The 19,888-nt window shown below is 41.7% G+C and overlaps 1 protein-coding gene across 3 annotated transcripts; it reads right to left on the bottom strand.

The window, feature by feature from the left end:
- Nucleotides 1-2,678: 2,678 nt before the first annotated feature.
- Nucleotides 2,679-19,051, bottom strand: ARRDC3 (arrestin domain containing 3). Of its 3 annotated transcripts, none has more exons than XR_014012770.1 (8): nucleotides 18,136-18,700; nucleotides 13,054-13,135; nucleotides 10,719-10,866; nucleotides 8,140-8,242; nucleotides 7,522-7,778; nucleotides 7,255-7,417; nucleotides 6,437-6,626; nucleotides 2,679-5,010 (listed from the first exon to the last, which is right to left on the bottom strand). XR_014012770.1 is itself a non-coding variant. In XM_081212427.1 (8 exons), exons 1-8 carry the CDS (start codon nucleotides 18,990-18,992, stop codon nucleotides 4,954-4,956), a joined length of 1,011 nt encoding a protein of 336 aa, XP_081068553.1. In that variant the 5' UTR covers nucleotides 18,993-19,051; the 3' UTR covers nucleotides 2,679-4,953. The 3 variants fall into 3 exon arrangements, 2 of the variants coding, with proteins under 2 accessions (XP_081068553.1, XP_081068552.1); XM_081212427.1 differs by lacking the exon at nucleotides 18,136-18,700 and adding an exon at nucleotides 18,947-19,051 and having other exon boundaries at nucleotides 6,437-6,591; XM_081212426.1 differs by having other exon boundaries at nucleotides 6,437-6,591; nucleotides 18,136-18,696.
- Nucleotides 19,052-19,888: the final 837 nt, after the last annotated feature.

The following is a 19,888-nucleotide window of genomic DNA, read 5'->3' as shown; positions in this document are numbered from 1 at the left end:
CTTTCAGCAGGAACTCAGAATTTGTCTCCCCGAGTCAGATGATGATCTGGAAAGCCCCTGCAAGTTTTAAGGTCAATGGATACAAGCAACTTCAAACCCAACTGCTTGGGTCCTCAAAAATATTGGAATTCTGTCCCGACAGCATATCTGATTGAGCAGATCAGAGCACTTCCCAGTATCGATGGATGAGAAAGAACAAAAGCCAACCTTGCAAACCCACATTTCTCCAATGAAAATTCTTGTTGTTTAGTCGTGTCCGACTCTACGTGACCCCATGGACCAGAGCACGCCAGGCACTCCTGTCTTCCACTGCCTCCTGCACCAGTGAAAATAGAGACATTCTATTCTACATCAGGAAGCTTCTACTGTGTGAGATCTCACCACACATATATACGTCATATACATATACATCTGTCACCTTAAGCCAATTACCTCTCCACCTAACCTACCTCACAGGGTTGTTGTAAAAAAAATGTGTGAGAGAAGGGATCATGCACAACACCTTCAATGGATAAATGAAATGAAATAAAAATATATTTGCAAGAAGAAGAAGAAGAAGAGTTTGGATTTGATATCCCGCCTTTCACTCCCTTTAAGGAGTCTCAAAGCGGCTAACATTCTCCTTTCCCTTCCTCCCCCACAACAAACACTCTGTGAGGTGAGTGGGGCTGAGAGACTTCACAGAAGTGTGACTGGCCCAAGGTCACCCAGCAGCTGCATGTGGAGGAGCGGAGACACGAACCCGGTTTCCCAGATTACGTGACTACCGCTCTTAACCACTACACCACACTGGCTCTCAAGCTGCCTTGAGTCCCTGTCAGGGAAAAAGGTGGGTAGTAGTAGTAGTAATAATAATAATGGAAACTTTGAAAATGATTAGGAAGATACCAGAGAGCAAATCCTTTTGAACTCGGTAAGACTTAGTTCTGAGTATAAATGCTTAGGATTGCAGTGTAAGGCTGCACAGTCTTTACCCAGTTACCTGAGAGTAAGCTCTATTGAATACAGTTGGACTCCTGAGCAGACATGTAGGCTTGCATTGTAAGGCTCCACTTACGATAAAGGAACAAACACTTCCTAAAAGATGGCTGGCTGCTTAAGTATTGCGATTAAAGAATTTAAAGTGGTTACGTTTTCCTTCAAAATTCTAGGAAGAGTTTTGCTTGCCAGCTTCACCATTTCCTTCATTTGATGCAGGCTTTTTTTGGGGGGGGGGGGAAAGACTCCATTTTTGCACTTACGCCCCCCCCCCAAGGCTCCAGTTTCCAAAAAGGATGGGGTGTGTGTGTCCTGATCTCTCCAACACCTAATTGTTCTTCGAGAGAAGGGGAGGAAAAAGGAAAACTGGAACATTCCAGGATCAAATCAGAAACCAGGAGGGCTTTTGTAATTCCAGGACTGTCCTTGGAAATTAGGGATACTTGGAAGCTATGACCTAGGAATCCCAAAATATAAAGTTGGCTTTTGTTGTCCCAGGTAGGCCTGCATCAGGGAGCAATAATGGAGACGGGAGCAGCAGCAGAGAGTGATAGGGTGGGTTGGTGGGTGTGTAAGTGTAACTTTCTGCTAGTTATTAGAGCATTTCATTCTCCTAGTATTTTAAAAGATGCTCATTACTCTGCAAATTAATTTTATATGCCCCACAGAGATCACTAGTTTGGCAACTGTCACACTTATAAAATAAGTATGGGAATTTGTGCTGTCCCCTTGCAACCATGTTAGAAACATATGCCAAATTTTCTTGTGAGATCTTTTTAATTTTTAACCTGAAATTTGAAGAAATAATGTGCAATGATTGCATAAACTTAGAATCACAGAATCAGAGCTGGAAGGGAGCACAAGGGTCATTTAGTCCAAGCCCCTGCAATGCAGGAATCTTTTTGGCCAACATGGGGCTCAAACCCATAAACCTGAGATTGAAAGTCTCATACTCTACCGAGTTATCCTTTACTTCAATAAATAGTTTTGCTACGATCTTCAGTGAGGGAGGAAGTTGCTCCATTTGCCTTAGCACACCCTCCCCACCCCCTACAGCATGGGTGCAATTACCACACACGGAGGGTTTGTTATAGGGCACAAGGAGGACTTCTCCCAGTCTGTGTACATAAACATAGTATCAGACGATTATGGGAAATGGCCTGTACATGCCTTCTACAGTCTAGCCCATCTCTCCACACCAACAATTCATTCCTGTTCCAAGATGGCTTAACTGAGGTTGTGCACACACCTACCATTCACAATCACAGTCTGGTGTGATGCCTATTCACTTGGATGGATGGACACAGGGTTCTCAAATACCCTATGGTGAACATTGTGCATGCAATTCCTGCACCTGCAGTGGTCTTCATCAAACACATGCAAGTATGACAAACAGTTGCTTTTTGTTTTTCCATATAAAATCGCTAAATTAAAAGCTGCTGGTGTGTTGTGCTTTTTTTAAAAAAAGGTTTATTATCCACAAGGAAGAGCAATAGGAAAAATTAAGTTCTTTTCCACATATTGTTGTCTTGAAACAAGAGTCTACAAGGACATATTCAGCACCAAACAAAAGAAAAAGAAAAGAAAAAGAAAAAAAATATATAATACAAACAGCCATTGAATATAATCTATAAAGCAAACATTAAATATTGCACTTGTTTTTCTAACATTTTGGATTTTATTTCCCCCCAATTTAAAAAAAAATAATTGGGGAGATTTTGAAGACTGGACTACAGCTCAGAACCTCATATTTTACAATGTCCAGAAATTGACCAATATCTTATGAAATCAAAATAACAGTAATGCCACATGTGTTGGATTTTTGTTTGTTTGTAAAAACATTTTTTATTTAATAGTGTTCACAACTTTAAACCTGATCACAAAATTAATGTGATGCAATGCCAATTACTACAATATTGGTCAATCCTGCTTCATATGGAAATTTCCATCATACTGTGATAAATGTAATGCTATGCATAACAGCAATTGTTCCCTAGTTGGTTAAAACAGCAAAGGAAAAAGGAAGAAAACCACCAAATGCCCTTTTATGTCACTATCCCATCAAAAATATTCTCAAAATTGTGTGTAGAAGAGGGACATTCACAAAACTGCTTAGCACGATTGTTAAAAAAAGTTCCATCACTCAGTTTCCTTATTACCCAGTATATGAAGTTTGCTTGCTGAAGGCCAAACTCTTTTAAGTGAATCACTTAAAACGCGACTCATTTTATACTGGGGTTTTTTTTCCACCCTGTTATTGTTCAAACATGAATTGTTGTCCATGTTTTCTGAAAGGCCACTTATGGAAAAGCCTGTCCTGTTTGTTATGCTATGAAGCTTCAACAATGGTTATAAAGCATGGAGCCTTAATGCAGAAGCCACACTACTGTAAATCTGAGCATCAGGAAGGCTGCTTTTGGTAAAAATAATAATAATCAGTCATGAGTTTGTTCCTGAAGAGGACAGTTGTGTGTCAAAGTATATCTTTAATGCTGAAATACTAGCATTTGTGTCAAGAGCCTCTCACACCCATCATCCACTAGTTTATTCTTTGTAATCTGCGCTGAACATCACTCTGAATTATGCAGCCAAAGCAATTCTAGTTACTAATTTTACTAGTATAATTCTTCACTCTTGGAGACGGTGGCAGTCCTTGGGAAATCTTTTCCAAAAGGATCCCCTTTCTATCCTTTAAAATACACTGTTCATTTGAGAAAAGACTCCCTCTCATCCCAACTAAAAGTTCAGTACAAATATTTTACACAAGTTTGTGGTCATGGGATAACTATGTATAAAAATAAATTCATTTTCCCCATCCCATCTCACTGGTTGAGAAACTCCTATGTGAACCACGATATGAATTCTACACAACTTTTCTCCAGTAACTCTTGGCTGACAAATGTTGGGTGCTACCTTATGTGGCTCATCTTAAAAAAAAAACCACCGTAACTTGACCAAGCCCTTCTTCATCATGTCTCATGTTTTGCAAAGATAATAAGAAATGAGGATGAGCTCCTTTGTGTATGTCCCTTTTCCAAGTCCCCCTTTCCAAACCAAACAAAAAAGTAACGAAAACAGGAAGGGAAAAAAAATTCAACAGTGCAACATAAAACACAAATAGCATTTCAACATTTTGGCAAGTGATGAGTTCACCTGAGATTAAGTGATTTTTAGGCAGTCTGTAACAAAATTCTTCTTTGCGGTATAGTAGAAAGGCAACAAATTCTTAAAAGGAATCAAGAAGGTATACAATCTTGACGAAGACTCCTATTGGTTTTCTTCGGTTATTTCCCCCCCGCATATCTGTTGCTTATCTACTACAGTAGGCTGCAAAACATACAGCAAGGATTGGCTTGAAGGCATTGATGTTTATAATAAATCCACAGCAGGATCCAAGCTGAAGAAGTGATACATGGATCAGTCTTATTAGGACAATTCTGAGCATGTGCATATGCAGGAAAAGTCCAGACTATATTGTTTGTTTTTCTAAATAAAAAAAGTCAGTGCATTTGTCATCATAAAGTTTTCAAAGCTTTCTTTTGCTCCTTGTTGTGCGGACCACAAACAAGTTAAGAAGGGGGTAACAACAGTCTAACATAAATGAGGAAAAGCTGTAGTGACACCGAACCGCACAACATAAGCATTGAGCATGTGCAAATTTTCAAATCAAAAGAGGACGTCGTCCCTCTTGCAACACGGTGAGTGTTTTGACACATGAGTGTAGGCTATTAAGGCTGCTCTTAGTATGTGCCAGTATACAACAGGGAGGAAAAGCTCAGATCTTCAAGCATGATGAGCAGTCCTATGATGTTTGCTGTAGGCTTCAAAAGCATAATCACAGGTTGTTTCAGTATTTCACCTTTTCTTTTATGCAAGAACTTCCTTTTAATGTGTTGTCTCCGTAGGACACCTTTATCCGCAACACGGCGAAAATACATCTCAGACCCAAGTCAACTCTTCTTATGAGACATTCCTTCAGCGCGAGGGGCAGGATGGCCTGTCATCTGAGGGCTGGTCTGGGTTTGGATCAATCTGAGGAAAGGAGAGAGGAAAAGTTAATGCTTTGCTGTTGCTTTTTAAAACAAAGACAGCAATACCACCTTTCTAGAACAAAGGAGCCTTAATCATGAAAAATGCAAAAATTTTATTTGAAAACAATTAGAATTTCCATGCTATTTGGCACATTTATTTTGGTTTGGCATCCATTTTTAGAGGGCACTATGTTGTTTTCAGTTGATGCATCTTTCTCATTTACAATGTATGAAATAGCCTGGAAGGAAGAGGAATGAGAAAATAAGTTGTCAACTCAAGTGCCTTATTTTATCAGGAGCCTTCTTACTGGCAATCATTGAATGTGCCAATCCAGAGAACTTCAAGCCACAGAATGCTATATGGGAGTCCACCATAACTAAAACAGATGCACACCACTCTGTGCTCAGTTACAGCAACACACAGCTATAATTGACACGACTGCTAATGTTGCAATCCTATCCACACTTTCCACACTGAACACAGTGCCAATGCTGAATAGCACAGTCATCCTTCAGTTGAGGAAAACATTTAAAGCAGTTAATTACAAAATCAACTTGGTATCTTGCATTTAAAGCAACATAATTTTATTGATTTTAAAAAGAAGAATGAATCAGCTGAAGTGTAGGTACATTTCATGTATCTGTTTTTGTATGTAACACATTGGTTCACATATATTTATGCTGGATGAGCAATTTGTAACAAACAACAAACTGGGCAGAGTTGGAAACTGAACTAGTTTTTTAAAAAACTGTACACATCATCATATGCTGCTACATAATGGTCAAGTCCTTAAACAAGCATTACTTTTCTATTATTATGACAGAGTCCTAATTAAAATCAAAACAGCTGAGTCTTGAGCAGGGGTTGGCAAACTAAGGTTCGCGGGCTGGATCAGGCCCAATTGTCTTCAGGATCTGGCCTGCGGACTGTCTGTGAATTGGTGCAGGGATTCCGTTTGTTTGGGCTGCGCCACCCCCCCCCCGCACCATTCTATTCCCCCCGCCACACACTGCGGTGGCACCTCCTCCCTAGAGGAGGAAGGGGGCTGGGCTGAGCTGGCTGAAGTGCCATTTTAAGCAGCCCCTCTCTGGAGCCAGCCCTTTCATGCTGCTCATCTTCCCTCCGACGCCGCCCTGGTGCTCCTGTGGGCCAGAGAGCGGAGCAGACAAGCTCGCTCTTCCTACCCATGAGAAGTAGCAGCAGCAGCAGCCTCTGGGAAGGTTAAGCACAGCAGCTGGGGCTGGGGAGGAGGACTACTTGTCCCCTCGCCTCTTCAGACATAAGTAACTGCCTAGTCAGAGTAAGACCACCTAGGATGAAGTATAGATTGCATGATCTTGGGGGATATTCTAGGAAGAATAGCACATACAAAAATAGTCTTATTTTAAAATGGAATGCAGATTTCGCTGTGTACTTGTAACCTTACCTCAGAATAGAGTGGAGGAGGCAGAAATCGGAACTCCTGGATATAGGCAAATAATGGTCCTTGAAGTGCTCTTTCAAAGTCATCGCAAGCAGCTACAGGTGCTAGGCTGGACTGTCTCTGCTCTTCTGTGACCACTTCTGCATAGCTAGGAGGTGCTGAAGGCAAAAGTACACGCAGTTCAAACAATGTTCTTATGCATGTCAAGATATATAACATGACAAATATATTAAACTTTAGTTTTTGTGATTTGCACAAGGTAGATATAAGAAAGGCTCAACAGCTGGTCTGTTTGCTCTAATTTTATTGGACAGTTTTGGTAAACTTATGACTGGATGCTAAAGCAGGTTTACCATCATGCACAGGAAACTACATGCATGCTCAAACTGTTTTTGTGCAATCTCAGAGGAGGAAGCTAGCGAGACACTGTCACCTCTTGAATGTTAGGTGAGAAATACCAAGAAGTGATAACATAATTCAAGGAATTAAGGTTTTATCTACAAGAAGCCTTGGAGACTACAGATCAAGAAGGCCAAAAAAAGAAACCGTGTTGATATCTTTCATATCTGTTGATTGTAAGCCTCTTCTAAATTAGTACAATTCAACAGATGTTATGGTAGCTCAGCCCTAAAAAATTTTTTCCAGGGGAGAACAGGCCTGAGTTTCCTGCTGTCAGAATGATACCATGGTGATTCCTAGCAGATAATTCCACCAGTGTGCAACAGGATTATCAAAGTTTGTATTAATAAGATACTAAGAGAATAAAGTGCTCATGTAAGAATACACCAACAAACAATATAGAATCTATGTGGTCAAATTACCTTCTGGTCTTTCAGGCAGTGTCAGACCAAGCCAATTCATGTTCATGCTACACTGGCTGCTCACACTTGAAGTTCTGCTGCCAAACGGGTGTAAAGGGATAGTACCGATGACAAGTGGTAAATTAAGAAATAAGTCCATTGCACCTGGAATATCCACGTATACCTAGAAGATAAGCAACACAAATTTATGAAAAGCTGAAACTATACATCCACCATGAATATTTGTATTAGAGCATTGAATATCTAAAGGTTACATTAAGTTCCTACCATTAGAGAATATTCCACGCGGATTATACTGCAATCAAGGATAGAGGGAGAAACAGGTGGAATTTTTAACTGCTTGCCATTCCAGGTTTCTGTCTTCCCCGACGACAGGGATTCCCCACGCAAGTTGGCAACAAGCTGCTTTACTTCCTTCATTTTCCCTTTCGCATAGAATGCCTGTGTTTGATAAATGGCAGCTTTTGGCACCACCATCCGGGAGGAACAGTTCTCAATCTCTGCGAAGATCTGAATTGATTCACCTTCAATGAAACAGAGAACAGATACATTAGATGAAAGGAAGACAACTCAACTTAAAATTCAAACATTACAGCTGGTAATACTATTCTTGCTTAGTCTAGCAATGCTAAGAACATTCAACAGTTCAATGGGAAGAGTTCTAGGATCAACCCCAACAAGATTATGGGAGCATGTACAACCTCCATCCCATTCAAATAAATGGAAAAACAAACTGGTTGCAAATGTTCTGAATTACACCCCTAGACAGTAAAGATGCAAAACTAATGTATGCATCAGTTGGTAGGACATTCTGTTTTGCTGAATCCAGGAAGCCCACTCAGAAAGCCACATACACCCATTTCAAAAAGAACTCATGTTACATACCTGGGGTATAGCCCTTCCTTTCGATTTTGGCACTTAAGGATATTGGGCCTGAGGTACAAAACCAGCAACAGAGAGTCTTTTCTTTTGTGCCTGCTTGGGGTGACTGAAAGAAAAACAGAATGAAGATATTAAACATTTACATTTTTAGCTCAGTGGAAATAATACAGCTCTGTATATTCGCAGGGTTGCTTCCAGACAGCAGCTTTTCAGCAAAGGTAACTACAAACCCAGATATGAAACAGAGAATACCCTATTAAAGTGGTATCTGTTATCATGAGGGTTTGAACATATAGTTGCAGTTTTTGCACAAAGGTTGCTGTTCCCTCCCATGCTGATTTTGCTAGTGCATCTGGACGAGCAATGATCAACACAATTTTGGGCAGAATTGACACCTGTCTGGCTATCATGTCAATGTGCCTGTTATCATTACAACTGCAGAAGAAAGCTAATGTCTGGAAGTGTCCAAATGTCACAGAACAATGATTCCTTGTCTCCCTTACCCATTACATGAGCAAACTAAGTGTGTGGGTAAAGTAGGCGAGCTTCCATTAAATCTGCTTCCAACATTGTTGGAAATGGGTTCATAGGAAAATATAAAAAAGAAAAAAACACCTATCCATTTTCTCACTCCTTAAATCAGTATACTTGCACTTAAGACTAAGTGTACCAGCTAAGTTTAATGGTAGAGTATGTAATATACATTAAAAGTCTTAATGCCAGATATATTCAAGTAGGATTGGGGGGGGGGGAATGTCTGTCTGAAACCTTGGTTGGGGAGCTGCAGTCCACAGACCAGTGAGTGGCCCTTCAGATGATGTTCAACTACAACTCCCATCATCCCTGATTGTTGGGTCATGCTGGCTGGGGCTGAAGTTCAACAATATCTGGAGGTTCCCCACCCCCAGTATAGACAATACTTGGACTAATGTACTGCTTTGGTATACGGCAGCTTCATAGGTTTCTACATTAATCCTGATGAATATAATAGGGATGATCGTAACCATGCTTATTTGGACACTGGTTTAAGTGAGATTTGCTGCCAAGTAAATATACTTCAGAGTGCAATCTAAATATGAAAAAAATGCAACAGACTGCATCTTAAAGCCAGATCCACAATGTAATTATGCTCTCAAGTTCTTGTTCTTAAACCTCAGGTTTAGGCCCAGAGGTAAGCACCAGGTCTTTTGCACTGTTTCGTTCTCCCCCACCTCACCTTTTAAAATACATATTTTTAGAAACAACTTTTAAGACAGGGTGGCTGAGTACACTGCAAAGTGCAGTGATGATAAGATTCCCCCAGCCCCTTGACATCTTAATATGCCCAGAGGCACTCTATGCATTTATGTTATGGACAGGTGCCCCAAGTATTTTAACTATCCATCAACACATTTGCTAAGGCTCAAAGTCTAAATGAACTTAAAGCCAGATTTTATGCACACCTGGAAATAAGCTTCACTTAACTCAGTTAATTGAGACTTCCTTCCACTCAAACATGCATGCAGGCATGCTAAATGGTTGTAATGCTTACCAAATACCTATAAATGAACTTACTGTATGAAATGAAGCTTACTTTCAAATAAGTAAATTTTGGTTCATGACCTTAGAATATAAGCCAGATAGACATTCTAAGTATATGTGTTTAGAATGACCATTTTTTTTAACCTATTGTAATAAGCCCAAATTGACTGAAGCCATATACCCGAATTCCAAAAGCTTTCCCAATTTCAGTATGAATTACTTCCAGGTATGCATGCCTTAAGTCTGAAATTCTCAGAACATTTAATAGTGTTGCCTTCTGAACATTTATTGCATGAAGTGATGTCTCACATCACCCTTTATTTCGGACACCAACATTCATTTCTTGACAGGAAGGTACACAAAGGTAATTATATTCTTGTCCCCCCACCCCATATGAAAACAATTCCTTGTCCAAACCCACAAAAATCTATAGAAATATTCATGTTGATTTTGGTGGGTTTTAGATACAATCCTATGTCCTCCCAGATAAAATGACTTTTCAGCCATAAGCAAAAAGAACCCTGTTTCAATGGACTTTTCTTTACGTGTTCCATTTTCACATATTTAATTAAAATCCAGGAGATAATAAAATAGTTCAGGTCAGATTGAATTAATCTTATTAAAATGTCAAAACATTTATCAAAATAAGATTTTATGATAACATACAGAAGTATGATCATTTCTCCCCATTTGATAGGTAAATTATCAGTAGTAGAATAATGAATAATGCACGGCAGTACAATTGGTTTGGTTTTTTTTACATTGCTTGATCAAGCTGCAACATTCTCAAGCTGAAGTTTCTTGCAGAAATACAACTGTTCCATATAGCAGTTAATTTTTATTAGAACAGTTAAAATACATTACTTTAAAAACAAGCAGCTTAAAAATACTTGATTAAATTATTATAACAATGTTACCACTTACTGGGTCATTATAGTCTTATACTTTAAAGTATTTCACTGTACTTAACAATTATTGTTACACGTTTTGATATTTCATGGACCACGTGTTGCTGTTTTTTATGCCAAAAACAAAGAATGAGTAATTCTGTCAATTCTTACCAGTAATGAAGGAGTGTTGATATCTATATGTTCAAAGACTGTAAATTCCTTCTTTAATTTTACTGGTAGAAGCCAAGGCCTGTGCAATTCTGCTTTCACCCAATAGCGCACACTGCCATGTCTGCCTTCAAATGAGGTAGCAAGTGGTCTGTTCAGGACACAAAGGTCAAAGCTGAATGAGTCTTTATTTCTGTTGTTGTCTAGCTTAAGTATACAGTGGGTAATAATAAGTTGTACTGTACTGTTAATGCATCATAGTATGTAATTAAGGATAATTTGTAGGATTTTGATGTTCAATTAGTTTGGGAGAAATATCTCTGTAGTTAAGATTAATTGCTGAGCAGATATACAGAATACAACCATATTTGTACAGAAATTGCACTGTAGAATGCTACAAGGAAACATTAATCCAACCCACAACCCAGTTAAGCTGAAGTACTTGGATAAACACAACTTACTCCAGTTGAACTGGAGCACAACAAATTTAAATCCAAGTGTTCCACCTTAACCTCATTTGGGACCAGGTGATGTTTCTTTATTCTCACAAGGAATCACTTTTTAAATCTAGGGAGTAGGTTATACAGGCAGTAGCTAAATGAGGCCAACAAACTGCTTTGAAATAGTTGACTTCCAGAAAGACCCAAACCTCTACTGTATTAAAGTCAGTAAGTATTTCAGTTCATATATGTTTTTCAAGGTCAGAGTCAATGAATGTAGGAGATGCTCCTTCAGTTCCTGTAGTGCTTGGCTGTTCCTTAATAGTTACAGGTATGTTCTCAGGCATGAGAAGATACGAAATTATTTTATTTAACCACTTTATACTTGTATTTGAAAAGCTGTTTTTCAGAACTTCCAGGGGAAAAACAGCATCCATCTGTATACTCTGAAACTTTAATGGAGGCATACAGGAAATCTGTTAGAGCCAGAATGACATCATTAAATTTCTTGGTATTAAGAATGCACCTAGAATAGCAGAATTAAAATGATAAAATTATACATTATTTTCAGCTAATATACTCTTATCTATGCTACTAAGAAACAGGCTCATTAAAAAACAATCACAACTATTAGAGTTGATGGCTTTGGTGTCTCATCATTATTCTCATGCCAGTTCTGCGACCTACAATGAGGTCAGCCAACCTTTTCTCATCTAAGTTTGCAGGGTACATTTCTACAGGTTGCCCTGCGCAAGTAGTTCTGTCTGAGAATTTCCTACAGATCCTTTTCCCCTTCTAAGTTTCATCAATTAACACATTTATTGCCTTGTACATTAATTATACTCCAAAAACGTACTTTTTAAAAGTAGCCTTTAGACTGGAGTAACTAAATTTTGTCACATTGCATCTTTGGAAAGGAACCCCATAGGATACTGAGAACCTGCAAATGCCACATAGGCTAGAAAACTGCAGACACTCAAAAGAAGGCTCTGCGTGAGCTTTCAATATGCAACACGAAAGCAGTGACTGCATCGTTTTGCTGCAAGGCTTACAAACATGGTTATTATTCCAATTTCCTTTATGAAAATCTCCTTCCCTCAGCCTTCCATCCTTCCTGGTTTCCTCCAGTCACTTTCTATGTATATCTATCTATAATCTCATAATGTTTAAGCCACTGATGTGCATATATATCACTCCCCTCCTCCTCTCTTCTAGTATTTGAAGTCATAATCTTACAATGTATTTTCAGACCTTCCTCCTAATTTCCTATTTTTAAAACACTTTAATGCTACTAATTCCTTTGTCATTGCCTTCCTTTGACCTATATCTCCTATTCCTCTAATTCTAGCTTTCTTTATATAATCACTATCTTACAAACGCCGAGCCACTGCCTTCATTGAACATTTCCTCAACACTCATATTTTATCCTGCTTTGTTCTGATTTATGTCTTCCTGGCTGTTATGTTTCAACATGTTCAACTGAAACAACAAGCTATACAGTTCTGTACACCCTTAATTTGATGTGGAAGTCATGCCAGCAGCTCTAAAAGGACCAGTGATCAATCGTTTATCCCATTTGTAGCAAACCAACTAGGTCATGAGCTGAGCAAATAGAGTATCTTGGGTGGGGAACAGGATTTAAAAGGGGATTACTGACCAAAGGGCAATAGTTGGTCCAGTTTTTCCCCATTATTTTCCTATTATGAATTAAAGCAGTCTCTTAATAGTTGATCAGGACAATGCCCTTGCAGCATTTTCTAGTGCAATCTCCATGACCATTGAAAAGGGTTTTTTCTTCCCTCTGCCCCATCTCAACCTATGAGTTTTAGGACTATTGATTTGTTGCCAGTATGCTCTTTGCCAGTCTCTGACACAACCCAAGTAGCGCATATACTTACGTCTGTGGAAGCTCAAAGCTGAATGCATATTCGTGCCGTCCTGAATGAATGATGTGGAGGCCTTCTTCAGAATTGTCATCATCTAGGAGGGAAAAACCCAATATGCTATTCCACCTGTAAATATTGTACACATATCTTAATATATTATACAGGATTTGCACAGAGAGGAATCAGTGTAAGCATTATTAGTGGGGAGGGGCAAAAATGTCATCACCCTCAGTTTTGTTGTTCCATTGACCTGAATAGCTTTCTATTATAGTAACTGGTCTGTGATTAATTCCCAATATGAATTTTAGTTTCAAATTGTTATATTAATAACAATTCTTTGAATGTATTTAAATTCAGCAGCTACTTTTATTTCAGCAATATTCATCCCTGCTAACTTTTCTTATGTTATCTTCCCCTGTGTCTGAATTCAGGCTGCAAGCTCCTTGCAGGTTAAGGTTGTATTTAATCTACTATGCACCAATGTGCCTGCTACATTTATTGCTTACTGATGAATGCTTAACAGCAATATTAAAAATAATAATACTGATTTAATGCCAAGTACTGTATTTAGCTTATTGTCCGGTCAAAGTCAATATAATTATTTCCAAGTAAGGCATTTTGAGAATAAGGGTTTTTACTGAAACCCATTCGAACATAAAACTTTCTTTGTCCTTTTAAGGACACCTTGAAAGTGTCAGAAATTGACATCGACAATACCACACATTAATCGGAAATAACTCAAAAGCTGCTTTTGGACTGAATCTAGCTGAGGAGATGAAGTACAGAGGCAGGAGAAGGCAATGTTCGTTTTAAAGGTGACCTTCCTTGCCCTTTGAATTCCTGGATACCTTAAATATCAAGGGAGGCTCGGTTGAAATTCCTACAAAACTAGAAAAAGGGCTGCATATCTCTCAAGACGTGGAGAGGGAAATTCGGGTTAAGGCTATATTGTTAAGGTTTGTGGCAATATATGAAAAGGGTGATCAAGCACCGAATCTAAAGGTGCAGATCAGTTAGCCATGCCTTCTGACTGGTGCCCTTGAAATTCACGGGGGGGGGGGGCACAAAAGTCATTGCATGACAAAGGACAGCTTGCTTGCCTGCCCACACCCTCCAGGCTCAAAAGATTATTATACAGAGAGAACCGTAAAGGAATTAAGAATGCCATTACGTACAGGCAAAGCGTACTAAATGTACTAAATCTAAATGCAAGTTAAAACTCCCTGGCGTCTACAGAATGTAGTGGGTTATTATAATTGTGTGTTTTTCCTGAAAGAAAAGCTTTCGTGTGATTCGTGTTAGTGTACGTGGTTTTTAAATATATATATATATATATATCTGTTAATTTTTTCCCACTGGGATTTTTGTTTTTAGAATCTTTCCCCTTTTCCTTCTCCCGCCCCCCCCCCTTTCTGCCAGCTCAGCAGTTTCCCTTCAGCCTCAGCAAGAAGAGCAGCAGCAGCCGAGCTGTGGTAAACAAGTGCTGAGCTGTCAATCACAGACTAGACTCAAGCAGGAGAGGACCGGCCTAAACCGGTGCGAGCAGAGTCCCAGCCAGCCAGCCGCTCATATGCATACAGTATACATTGCGCTTCCCGAGCCAGCCTATTTGCTCAGCGGCTCCGCACCCCTCAACCGAACTTGCTTCGTTGTAGGCGTCATGGAAGGGGGAGGGGAGGAAGGGAGAGGGAGAGAAGAACAGCCGCTTCTTTCCCTTCTTCGGCTTCCGGTCCCCGATGCTTGGCATGGCATGGCGTGGCTCAGCAATGCCCTTTCCGGCTAACCGGGGGAAACGTGACAAAAGGCAGCGGCCGCCTCGCCGCAATTAAAGCAAAATGCAAAAGATGGCGGGGGGCTGGGAGAGAGAAAAAACGGGGTTCGCTTCTGCAAAGCTGCATCCAGGGAACTGTTAGGTCTGCTAAACGCAAAGGCTGCAGTTAAGCGGGACGTGGGGATCCAAGGCGCGCGCCCCCCCCCTTGCAAATATACCTTTGCCTGAAATAAAGGAAAGCTGCTTCCGTTGCCCTGTAGGGGGAAGTTCTGTAATGGGGGGGGGGGGAGGGAGAATGATTATCTTTAGAATAAGGAATCCTTCTCCCATTTTAGGTCCACAGCCTTTCTGGGTGACACGGGTGCTAACCCGGGCACCTGTACATTCTCAGGGTAGAACTGGCAGAACACGTGCTTTGCATAGACACGGTTGCACACGTTCAATCGCTGGGGAGGGCTGCTGCCGGCCAGTGCCTGCGATACCGAGCTACCGTGGACCAACGATCTGGCTCCCCTGTAAGGGGCAGCTTTATGTTAATTGTGTTTCTTGGGGGGGAATCCCGGTTCTACGCGGTTTAAGGCTGCACCCAGCCAACATTATATTTCTCCAGCAGATATATGCATGTAGGGTGTAGAGATTGATTGCCAATTCCCGCAGGCTTCCAATGGCTGCATTTAGAGGCCCAACCCAAACTGGCACGGCATTTGAGCAAGGCTTGCTGTTGATGTCATAACTTGTTACACACACACACGAAATATTCGGCCATGTTCACTGGGTCTGACCTCACTACTGCTGATTTGTGGACAAGAGTGGACTTTGGTTGTACGTGACGGCGCGCACATCCACATCACGACGCTGATGGAATCCACATGTTCAAGACCCCCCCCCCCAATTTCCAAGCACCCGCGGCTTAGACGTGGCAATAAGGAGCCTTGCAGATAGGTCGGCCCGCAATCCGATGCGCCCTCTTATGCGCCCGAGGGACTAGGAAAGATCCTGCTAAAGAATCCGGGGGCGGACCTCCCCATTGTTTTAATGGGTCTTAACTTAATTGCGGGGGGGGGGGGGAGAAGGCTTCAGTACGCAACTTTCACCAACACAAAATGCACCGGAGAATCCTGGAGCCCGTCTCGCGAGGTGCAACAGCAGCAGGTGCGAGCGAGCAAAGGCGCCCCTTGCAGCAACTGGCCCTCGCACTGCAGGGCGCGTGTATGCACTTCCACACGTGCAGGCCAGCTAAGTCAAGCGCTCCAGGGCCGGACACAAAGCAGTTGCAGCGGGACAAAGGGGAGCCCGTAGCGGACGACAACCCGCGACCGAGAAGACAAGACACCCGAAAACCCGCCCGCGCAGCCGCCCGCCTTGCAAGAGACTGGCGAGATCCGGAAACGAGAGCCCCGCCTCCTCTCGCCGCTCCTCCCTCTGCCCGCCCTCTCCCAATCAAGGCCAGGCATTACCTTAGCAACAGGCTAACAAACCCCGGCGGGCCAATGACGGTGCGGGTGCTGGGCGGGGCTTCCTTCCGCTAGCACGCTAGGCTGAGCAGGGTTTCTGCCTTCCGCGGCTAAGTCATTGAAACTCCCTCGGCCAGCTTGCCTTGGTGCTGGCGCGAGAGGGGAGAGGGCAGAGGGTGCGGGGCTCATCAGCCAAGCAGGCCACTCGCTGCCTTGGGCGGCACAGGGGAGAAGGATAAATGTGCTCAGCCAAGGTCCCCCCCACCCCGGTTCAGATACTCGAAAGCTTAGGTTTCTGCCATTATAAAGGCACGCAAGCACACATAAACACACTCGCGGGTGGTTAGGGTCCTAGGACGCAGCCACGGCATTAACAGGTGCAAGCTCAGTTCTGCTTTCTGGAAAAAGGCAGTGAAAAGAGTCTCTTCTTTCACTTGCAGCCCATCCTCTTAAAAAGCTGCATTGGTTATTTGTGCATGCGTGGCTTGGGTGCTTTTGCCCCTTTTGCATATCTGTTACTGGGCAGCAGCATTTTAAGATTCCCAGTGCCGGGGGTAGGCTATGCACTTTTGCACACCAGCTGAATTAAAGGGTATGCAGTTTTAAGACTGCACAAAATTCTTCCACTTCCCTGATTAATACGTTTCAACCGCCCATCCTTTGCAAGCAATACAATATATACTGTGCAACTTCTAGTGCATTAAAAAACAAAAATAAGACACTCGATCTGAGCCTTCTACAAAATTCTCGAGTCCGCAGCAAATCTACTGCATATATATATGTGTGTATATATATACATATGAGAAAGCGCAAGGAAAAATTACATAACCAGTTTTAACATTTTCTTGTGCTAGGAATTAAGTCATCGCCACCACCTGACGCGTAGAACCAATCTGCTGTGAGGAGAAGGAGCACCCCCTCCCTTCTCTTCAGTACTGGTCCCAAACAGGATTGAACCGCTTCTAACAAAGGGTGGAAACTTCAGAAAAACAACCTTAGAGTCTCCTATACTTGCACACTGATGCCATTTGGAACAATAGATTAACAATGCGAAGACCAATTAACCCCTCGACGAGGTTGATCCCCGTTTTCCAAATCAATGTGGCTCTCAAATTGTAGAATTCTTCGCAATGACACAGCCCATGGGATGGACTGCAGAAGTCCCTAACTTCGAAATGATGCCCTAATTCTATAATGGATTCGCCTATATGAGGGTTCTCCACCCACCCCCAACATAGCTTTTACATATGGCTCGTTGGCAGAAGCGTTCTAAAAGAACAAGGCGGATTTCCCAACTTTTCCGAGCTTAAGGGAAAGGGAACGTGGACCTACACGTGGGGTGCTGAAAGCAAATGTCAAAATAAACCGCAGGGAACCCTTTCTCTTGCTAACAATTCTCCATCCTGAAGGCGACATCACTTGCCAGCTCGAAACCCCGAACTGGGAGCATTAGCAAAACAATTTGTTGGGGATCATTAAGGCTTCGGTAGGTTGATGCAAAATCCCCCACCCCACATTCAATTTCTTTTTAATTATGAAGTGGATAGGGTCTCTTAAAGAGCAGGCTAGAGTTGGGGGAAAGTCTTATCTGGAGCCACTTTATAGATGCACCGAGATATTGGGGGGGGGGTCGCCCTATTTGCTTCCTTACACATTCTATGGCTTTAAATAGCTATGCATCTGACGCGGTGCTCCTAAACACTTACAGGAGAGCAAGTTCCATTGCATTCAGTGGGGTTTACTTCTGAGTAAGCGTGCTAGGATCAGACTGCAGTGATCAAAAGATATTTGCCTTCCGATAGAAACCCCCCCCCCCAAAAAAAAAACAACCCGTCATTTTAGAGTAATCAGTTAAAAATTCAGACTTACCTCTTTCGTGTCCAATTAAGATATCTTTATGGTTAAAATATTCTACTTCTTCAGTGTAATTCTGTGTGTAGGCAGTGTTGGATCCAGCATTTCTAGATTCAGTCCAGCGTACTTTTGCATGTCCTCTTGCATGGATTTTAAGCGATTTGACTCTAATTTCCCCAGTCACTTCTAAATTCACCCTTCCTGAGACTGTATCCCCGCTAGAATAGACGGGGACGTTGCTGTCATTAAGACAGTCAAAGCTTATTGTCAAACTCTTCACCTTCCCCAGCACCATGTTGAGTTTTTTGTTTTTCAAGATAACAAAAGTCTATAAAAATATACTGTAAGAAAAAAGGAGGGGGAAGAGAGAAAAAAGTCAAGATCTCATATAAAAATGCGATCTCCGCCTGACACACTGATCAGCTCCTCTGCCCTGCGAAAAAGGCTGCGGGCAGGATCAGCGTGTTCCCTACGAGCACTTCATCGGGGTTGCTTAAAAAGTAGGCAAGGCGAGACGCCGCGCACAGCTGCTCTCCGGCTCTGTGGTCTCCTTACAAAGACAGGCGACTGGTCGCTGCCTGCTCGCTTTAAGGAGCTTTGTGAAAAACAACCCCAGCGCGCAGGCGCGGCGCTTCTCCCCTTATACAGTAGGTGTAACAGAGGCAGAGCGGCGCGCTCGGCTGCGTGCAAGGCAGCCGCCTTCCCTTTCGCGTGCAATGAAAGCTGCCTTTGCAGCGAGAGCAGCAGTTTACGGCCGTAAGAAGAGGAATGCATTGCTTTCCTTGGCTGTGGAAGCAAGAAATGGTCAGAGGAGAAGGGGGCTTACCGGTTAGAGCTCCTCCAAACAGCCGAGCCCCCCTTAGAAACCTCATAGCGTTTCATGCTAGGTAGTGATGGGGCCAGCTGTCCTGCAATGGCTCCGCTGGGCAAGCTGCATTACAAAGAAGCGAAATTATTGTTTAAAAAAAATACCACGGCATACCAGGAATAACACTAAATGGGAGCAGTGACGGAATTAGCATCTTTTCAGAGGGAGGCAGAAATCTTGCATTTAGTTCTAGCTTTTTTTTAAAAAAGAAACTATCTTTGGAAGGCTATGCTAAGGGCCTGGACATCTAAAACCCACTTGCAAATATTAGCAGGTTTCCTATATGAAGACATCATTCTTAAAAGCCCCCGAGGTGGTTTTCTTATTGAGACCTATGCTATTAAAGCCCAATAGTCTGTGCTTTGCATTGCTGCTGTTAGAATTTATCTGCCTTGTGCCATCTTTTTTAAAAAAATGCTGTATTGGCTATAGGTTAATTGATTTGATACAATTTTATTAATTTGTTTGACAAAGATATGCTGCATGAAAAACAAGGGTGGATTCACTTTGGTTGGTTTATGTTAAATGCATCTGCTCAGAAACAAGCCCTCTTGAGTTAAATGAGATTTAATTCCTGGCAAGTGTGTACAGGATCACAGCCTTCAAACCATTAATGGGATAATAGAGCACTGCTTTCACGAACAATCCTACTTGTCATTGGCCTCTTCAGGTATTTTGCAAGCAAAGCTTTTTGTCAAAAGGTACATGGGTTTTGGTGTAATCACAGTATATTAGCTGTTCAAAAGTTCTGGCATTTTGTTCTCAAATTATTTGTTTCTCATTGTACTTCTAAGGGCCAGATGAACTCATCATTTCCTGAGTTTATAAATATAGTTCACATATTTTATTTTGAGCATATGCATTTCTGCTGAAACTTCTTGTCTCAGAATTGCAGCTCAG

This window comes from Podarcis bocagei (assembly GCF_964188305.1).
Source record: "Podarcis bocagei genome assembly, chromosome: 11".
In the NCBI taxonomy this organism is placed as follows: domain Eukaryota; kingdom Metazoa; phylum Chordata; class Lepidosauria; order Squamata; family Lacertidae; genus Podarcis; species Podarcis bocagei.
This window is presented reverse-complemented; position numbering and strand designations above follow the sequence as displayed.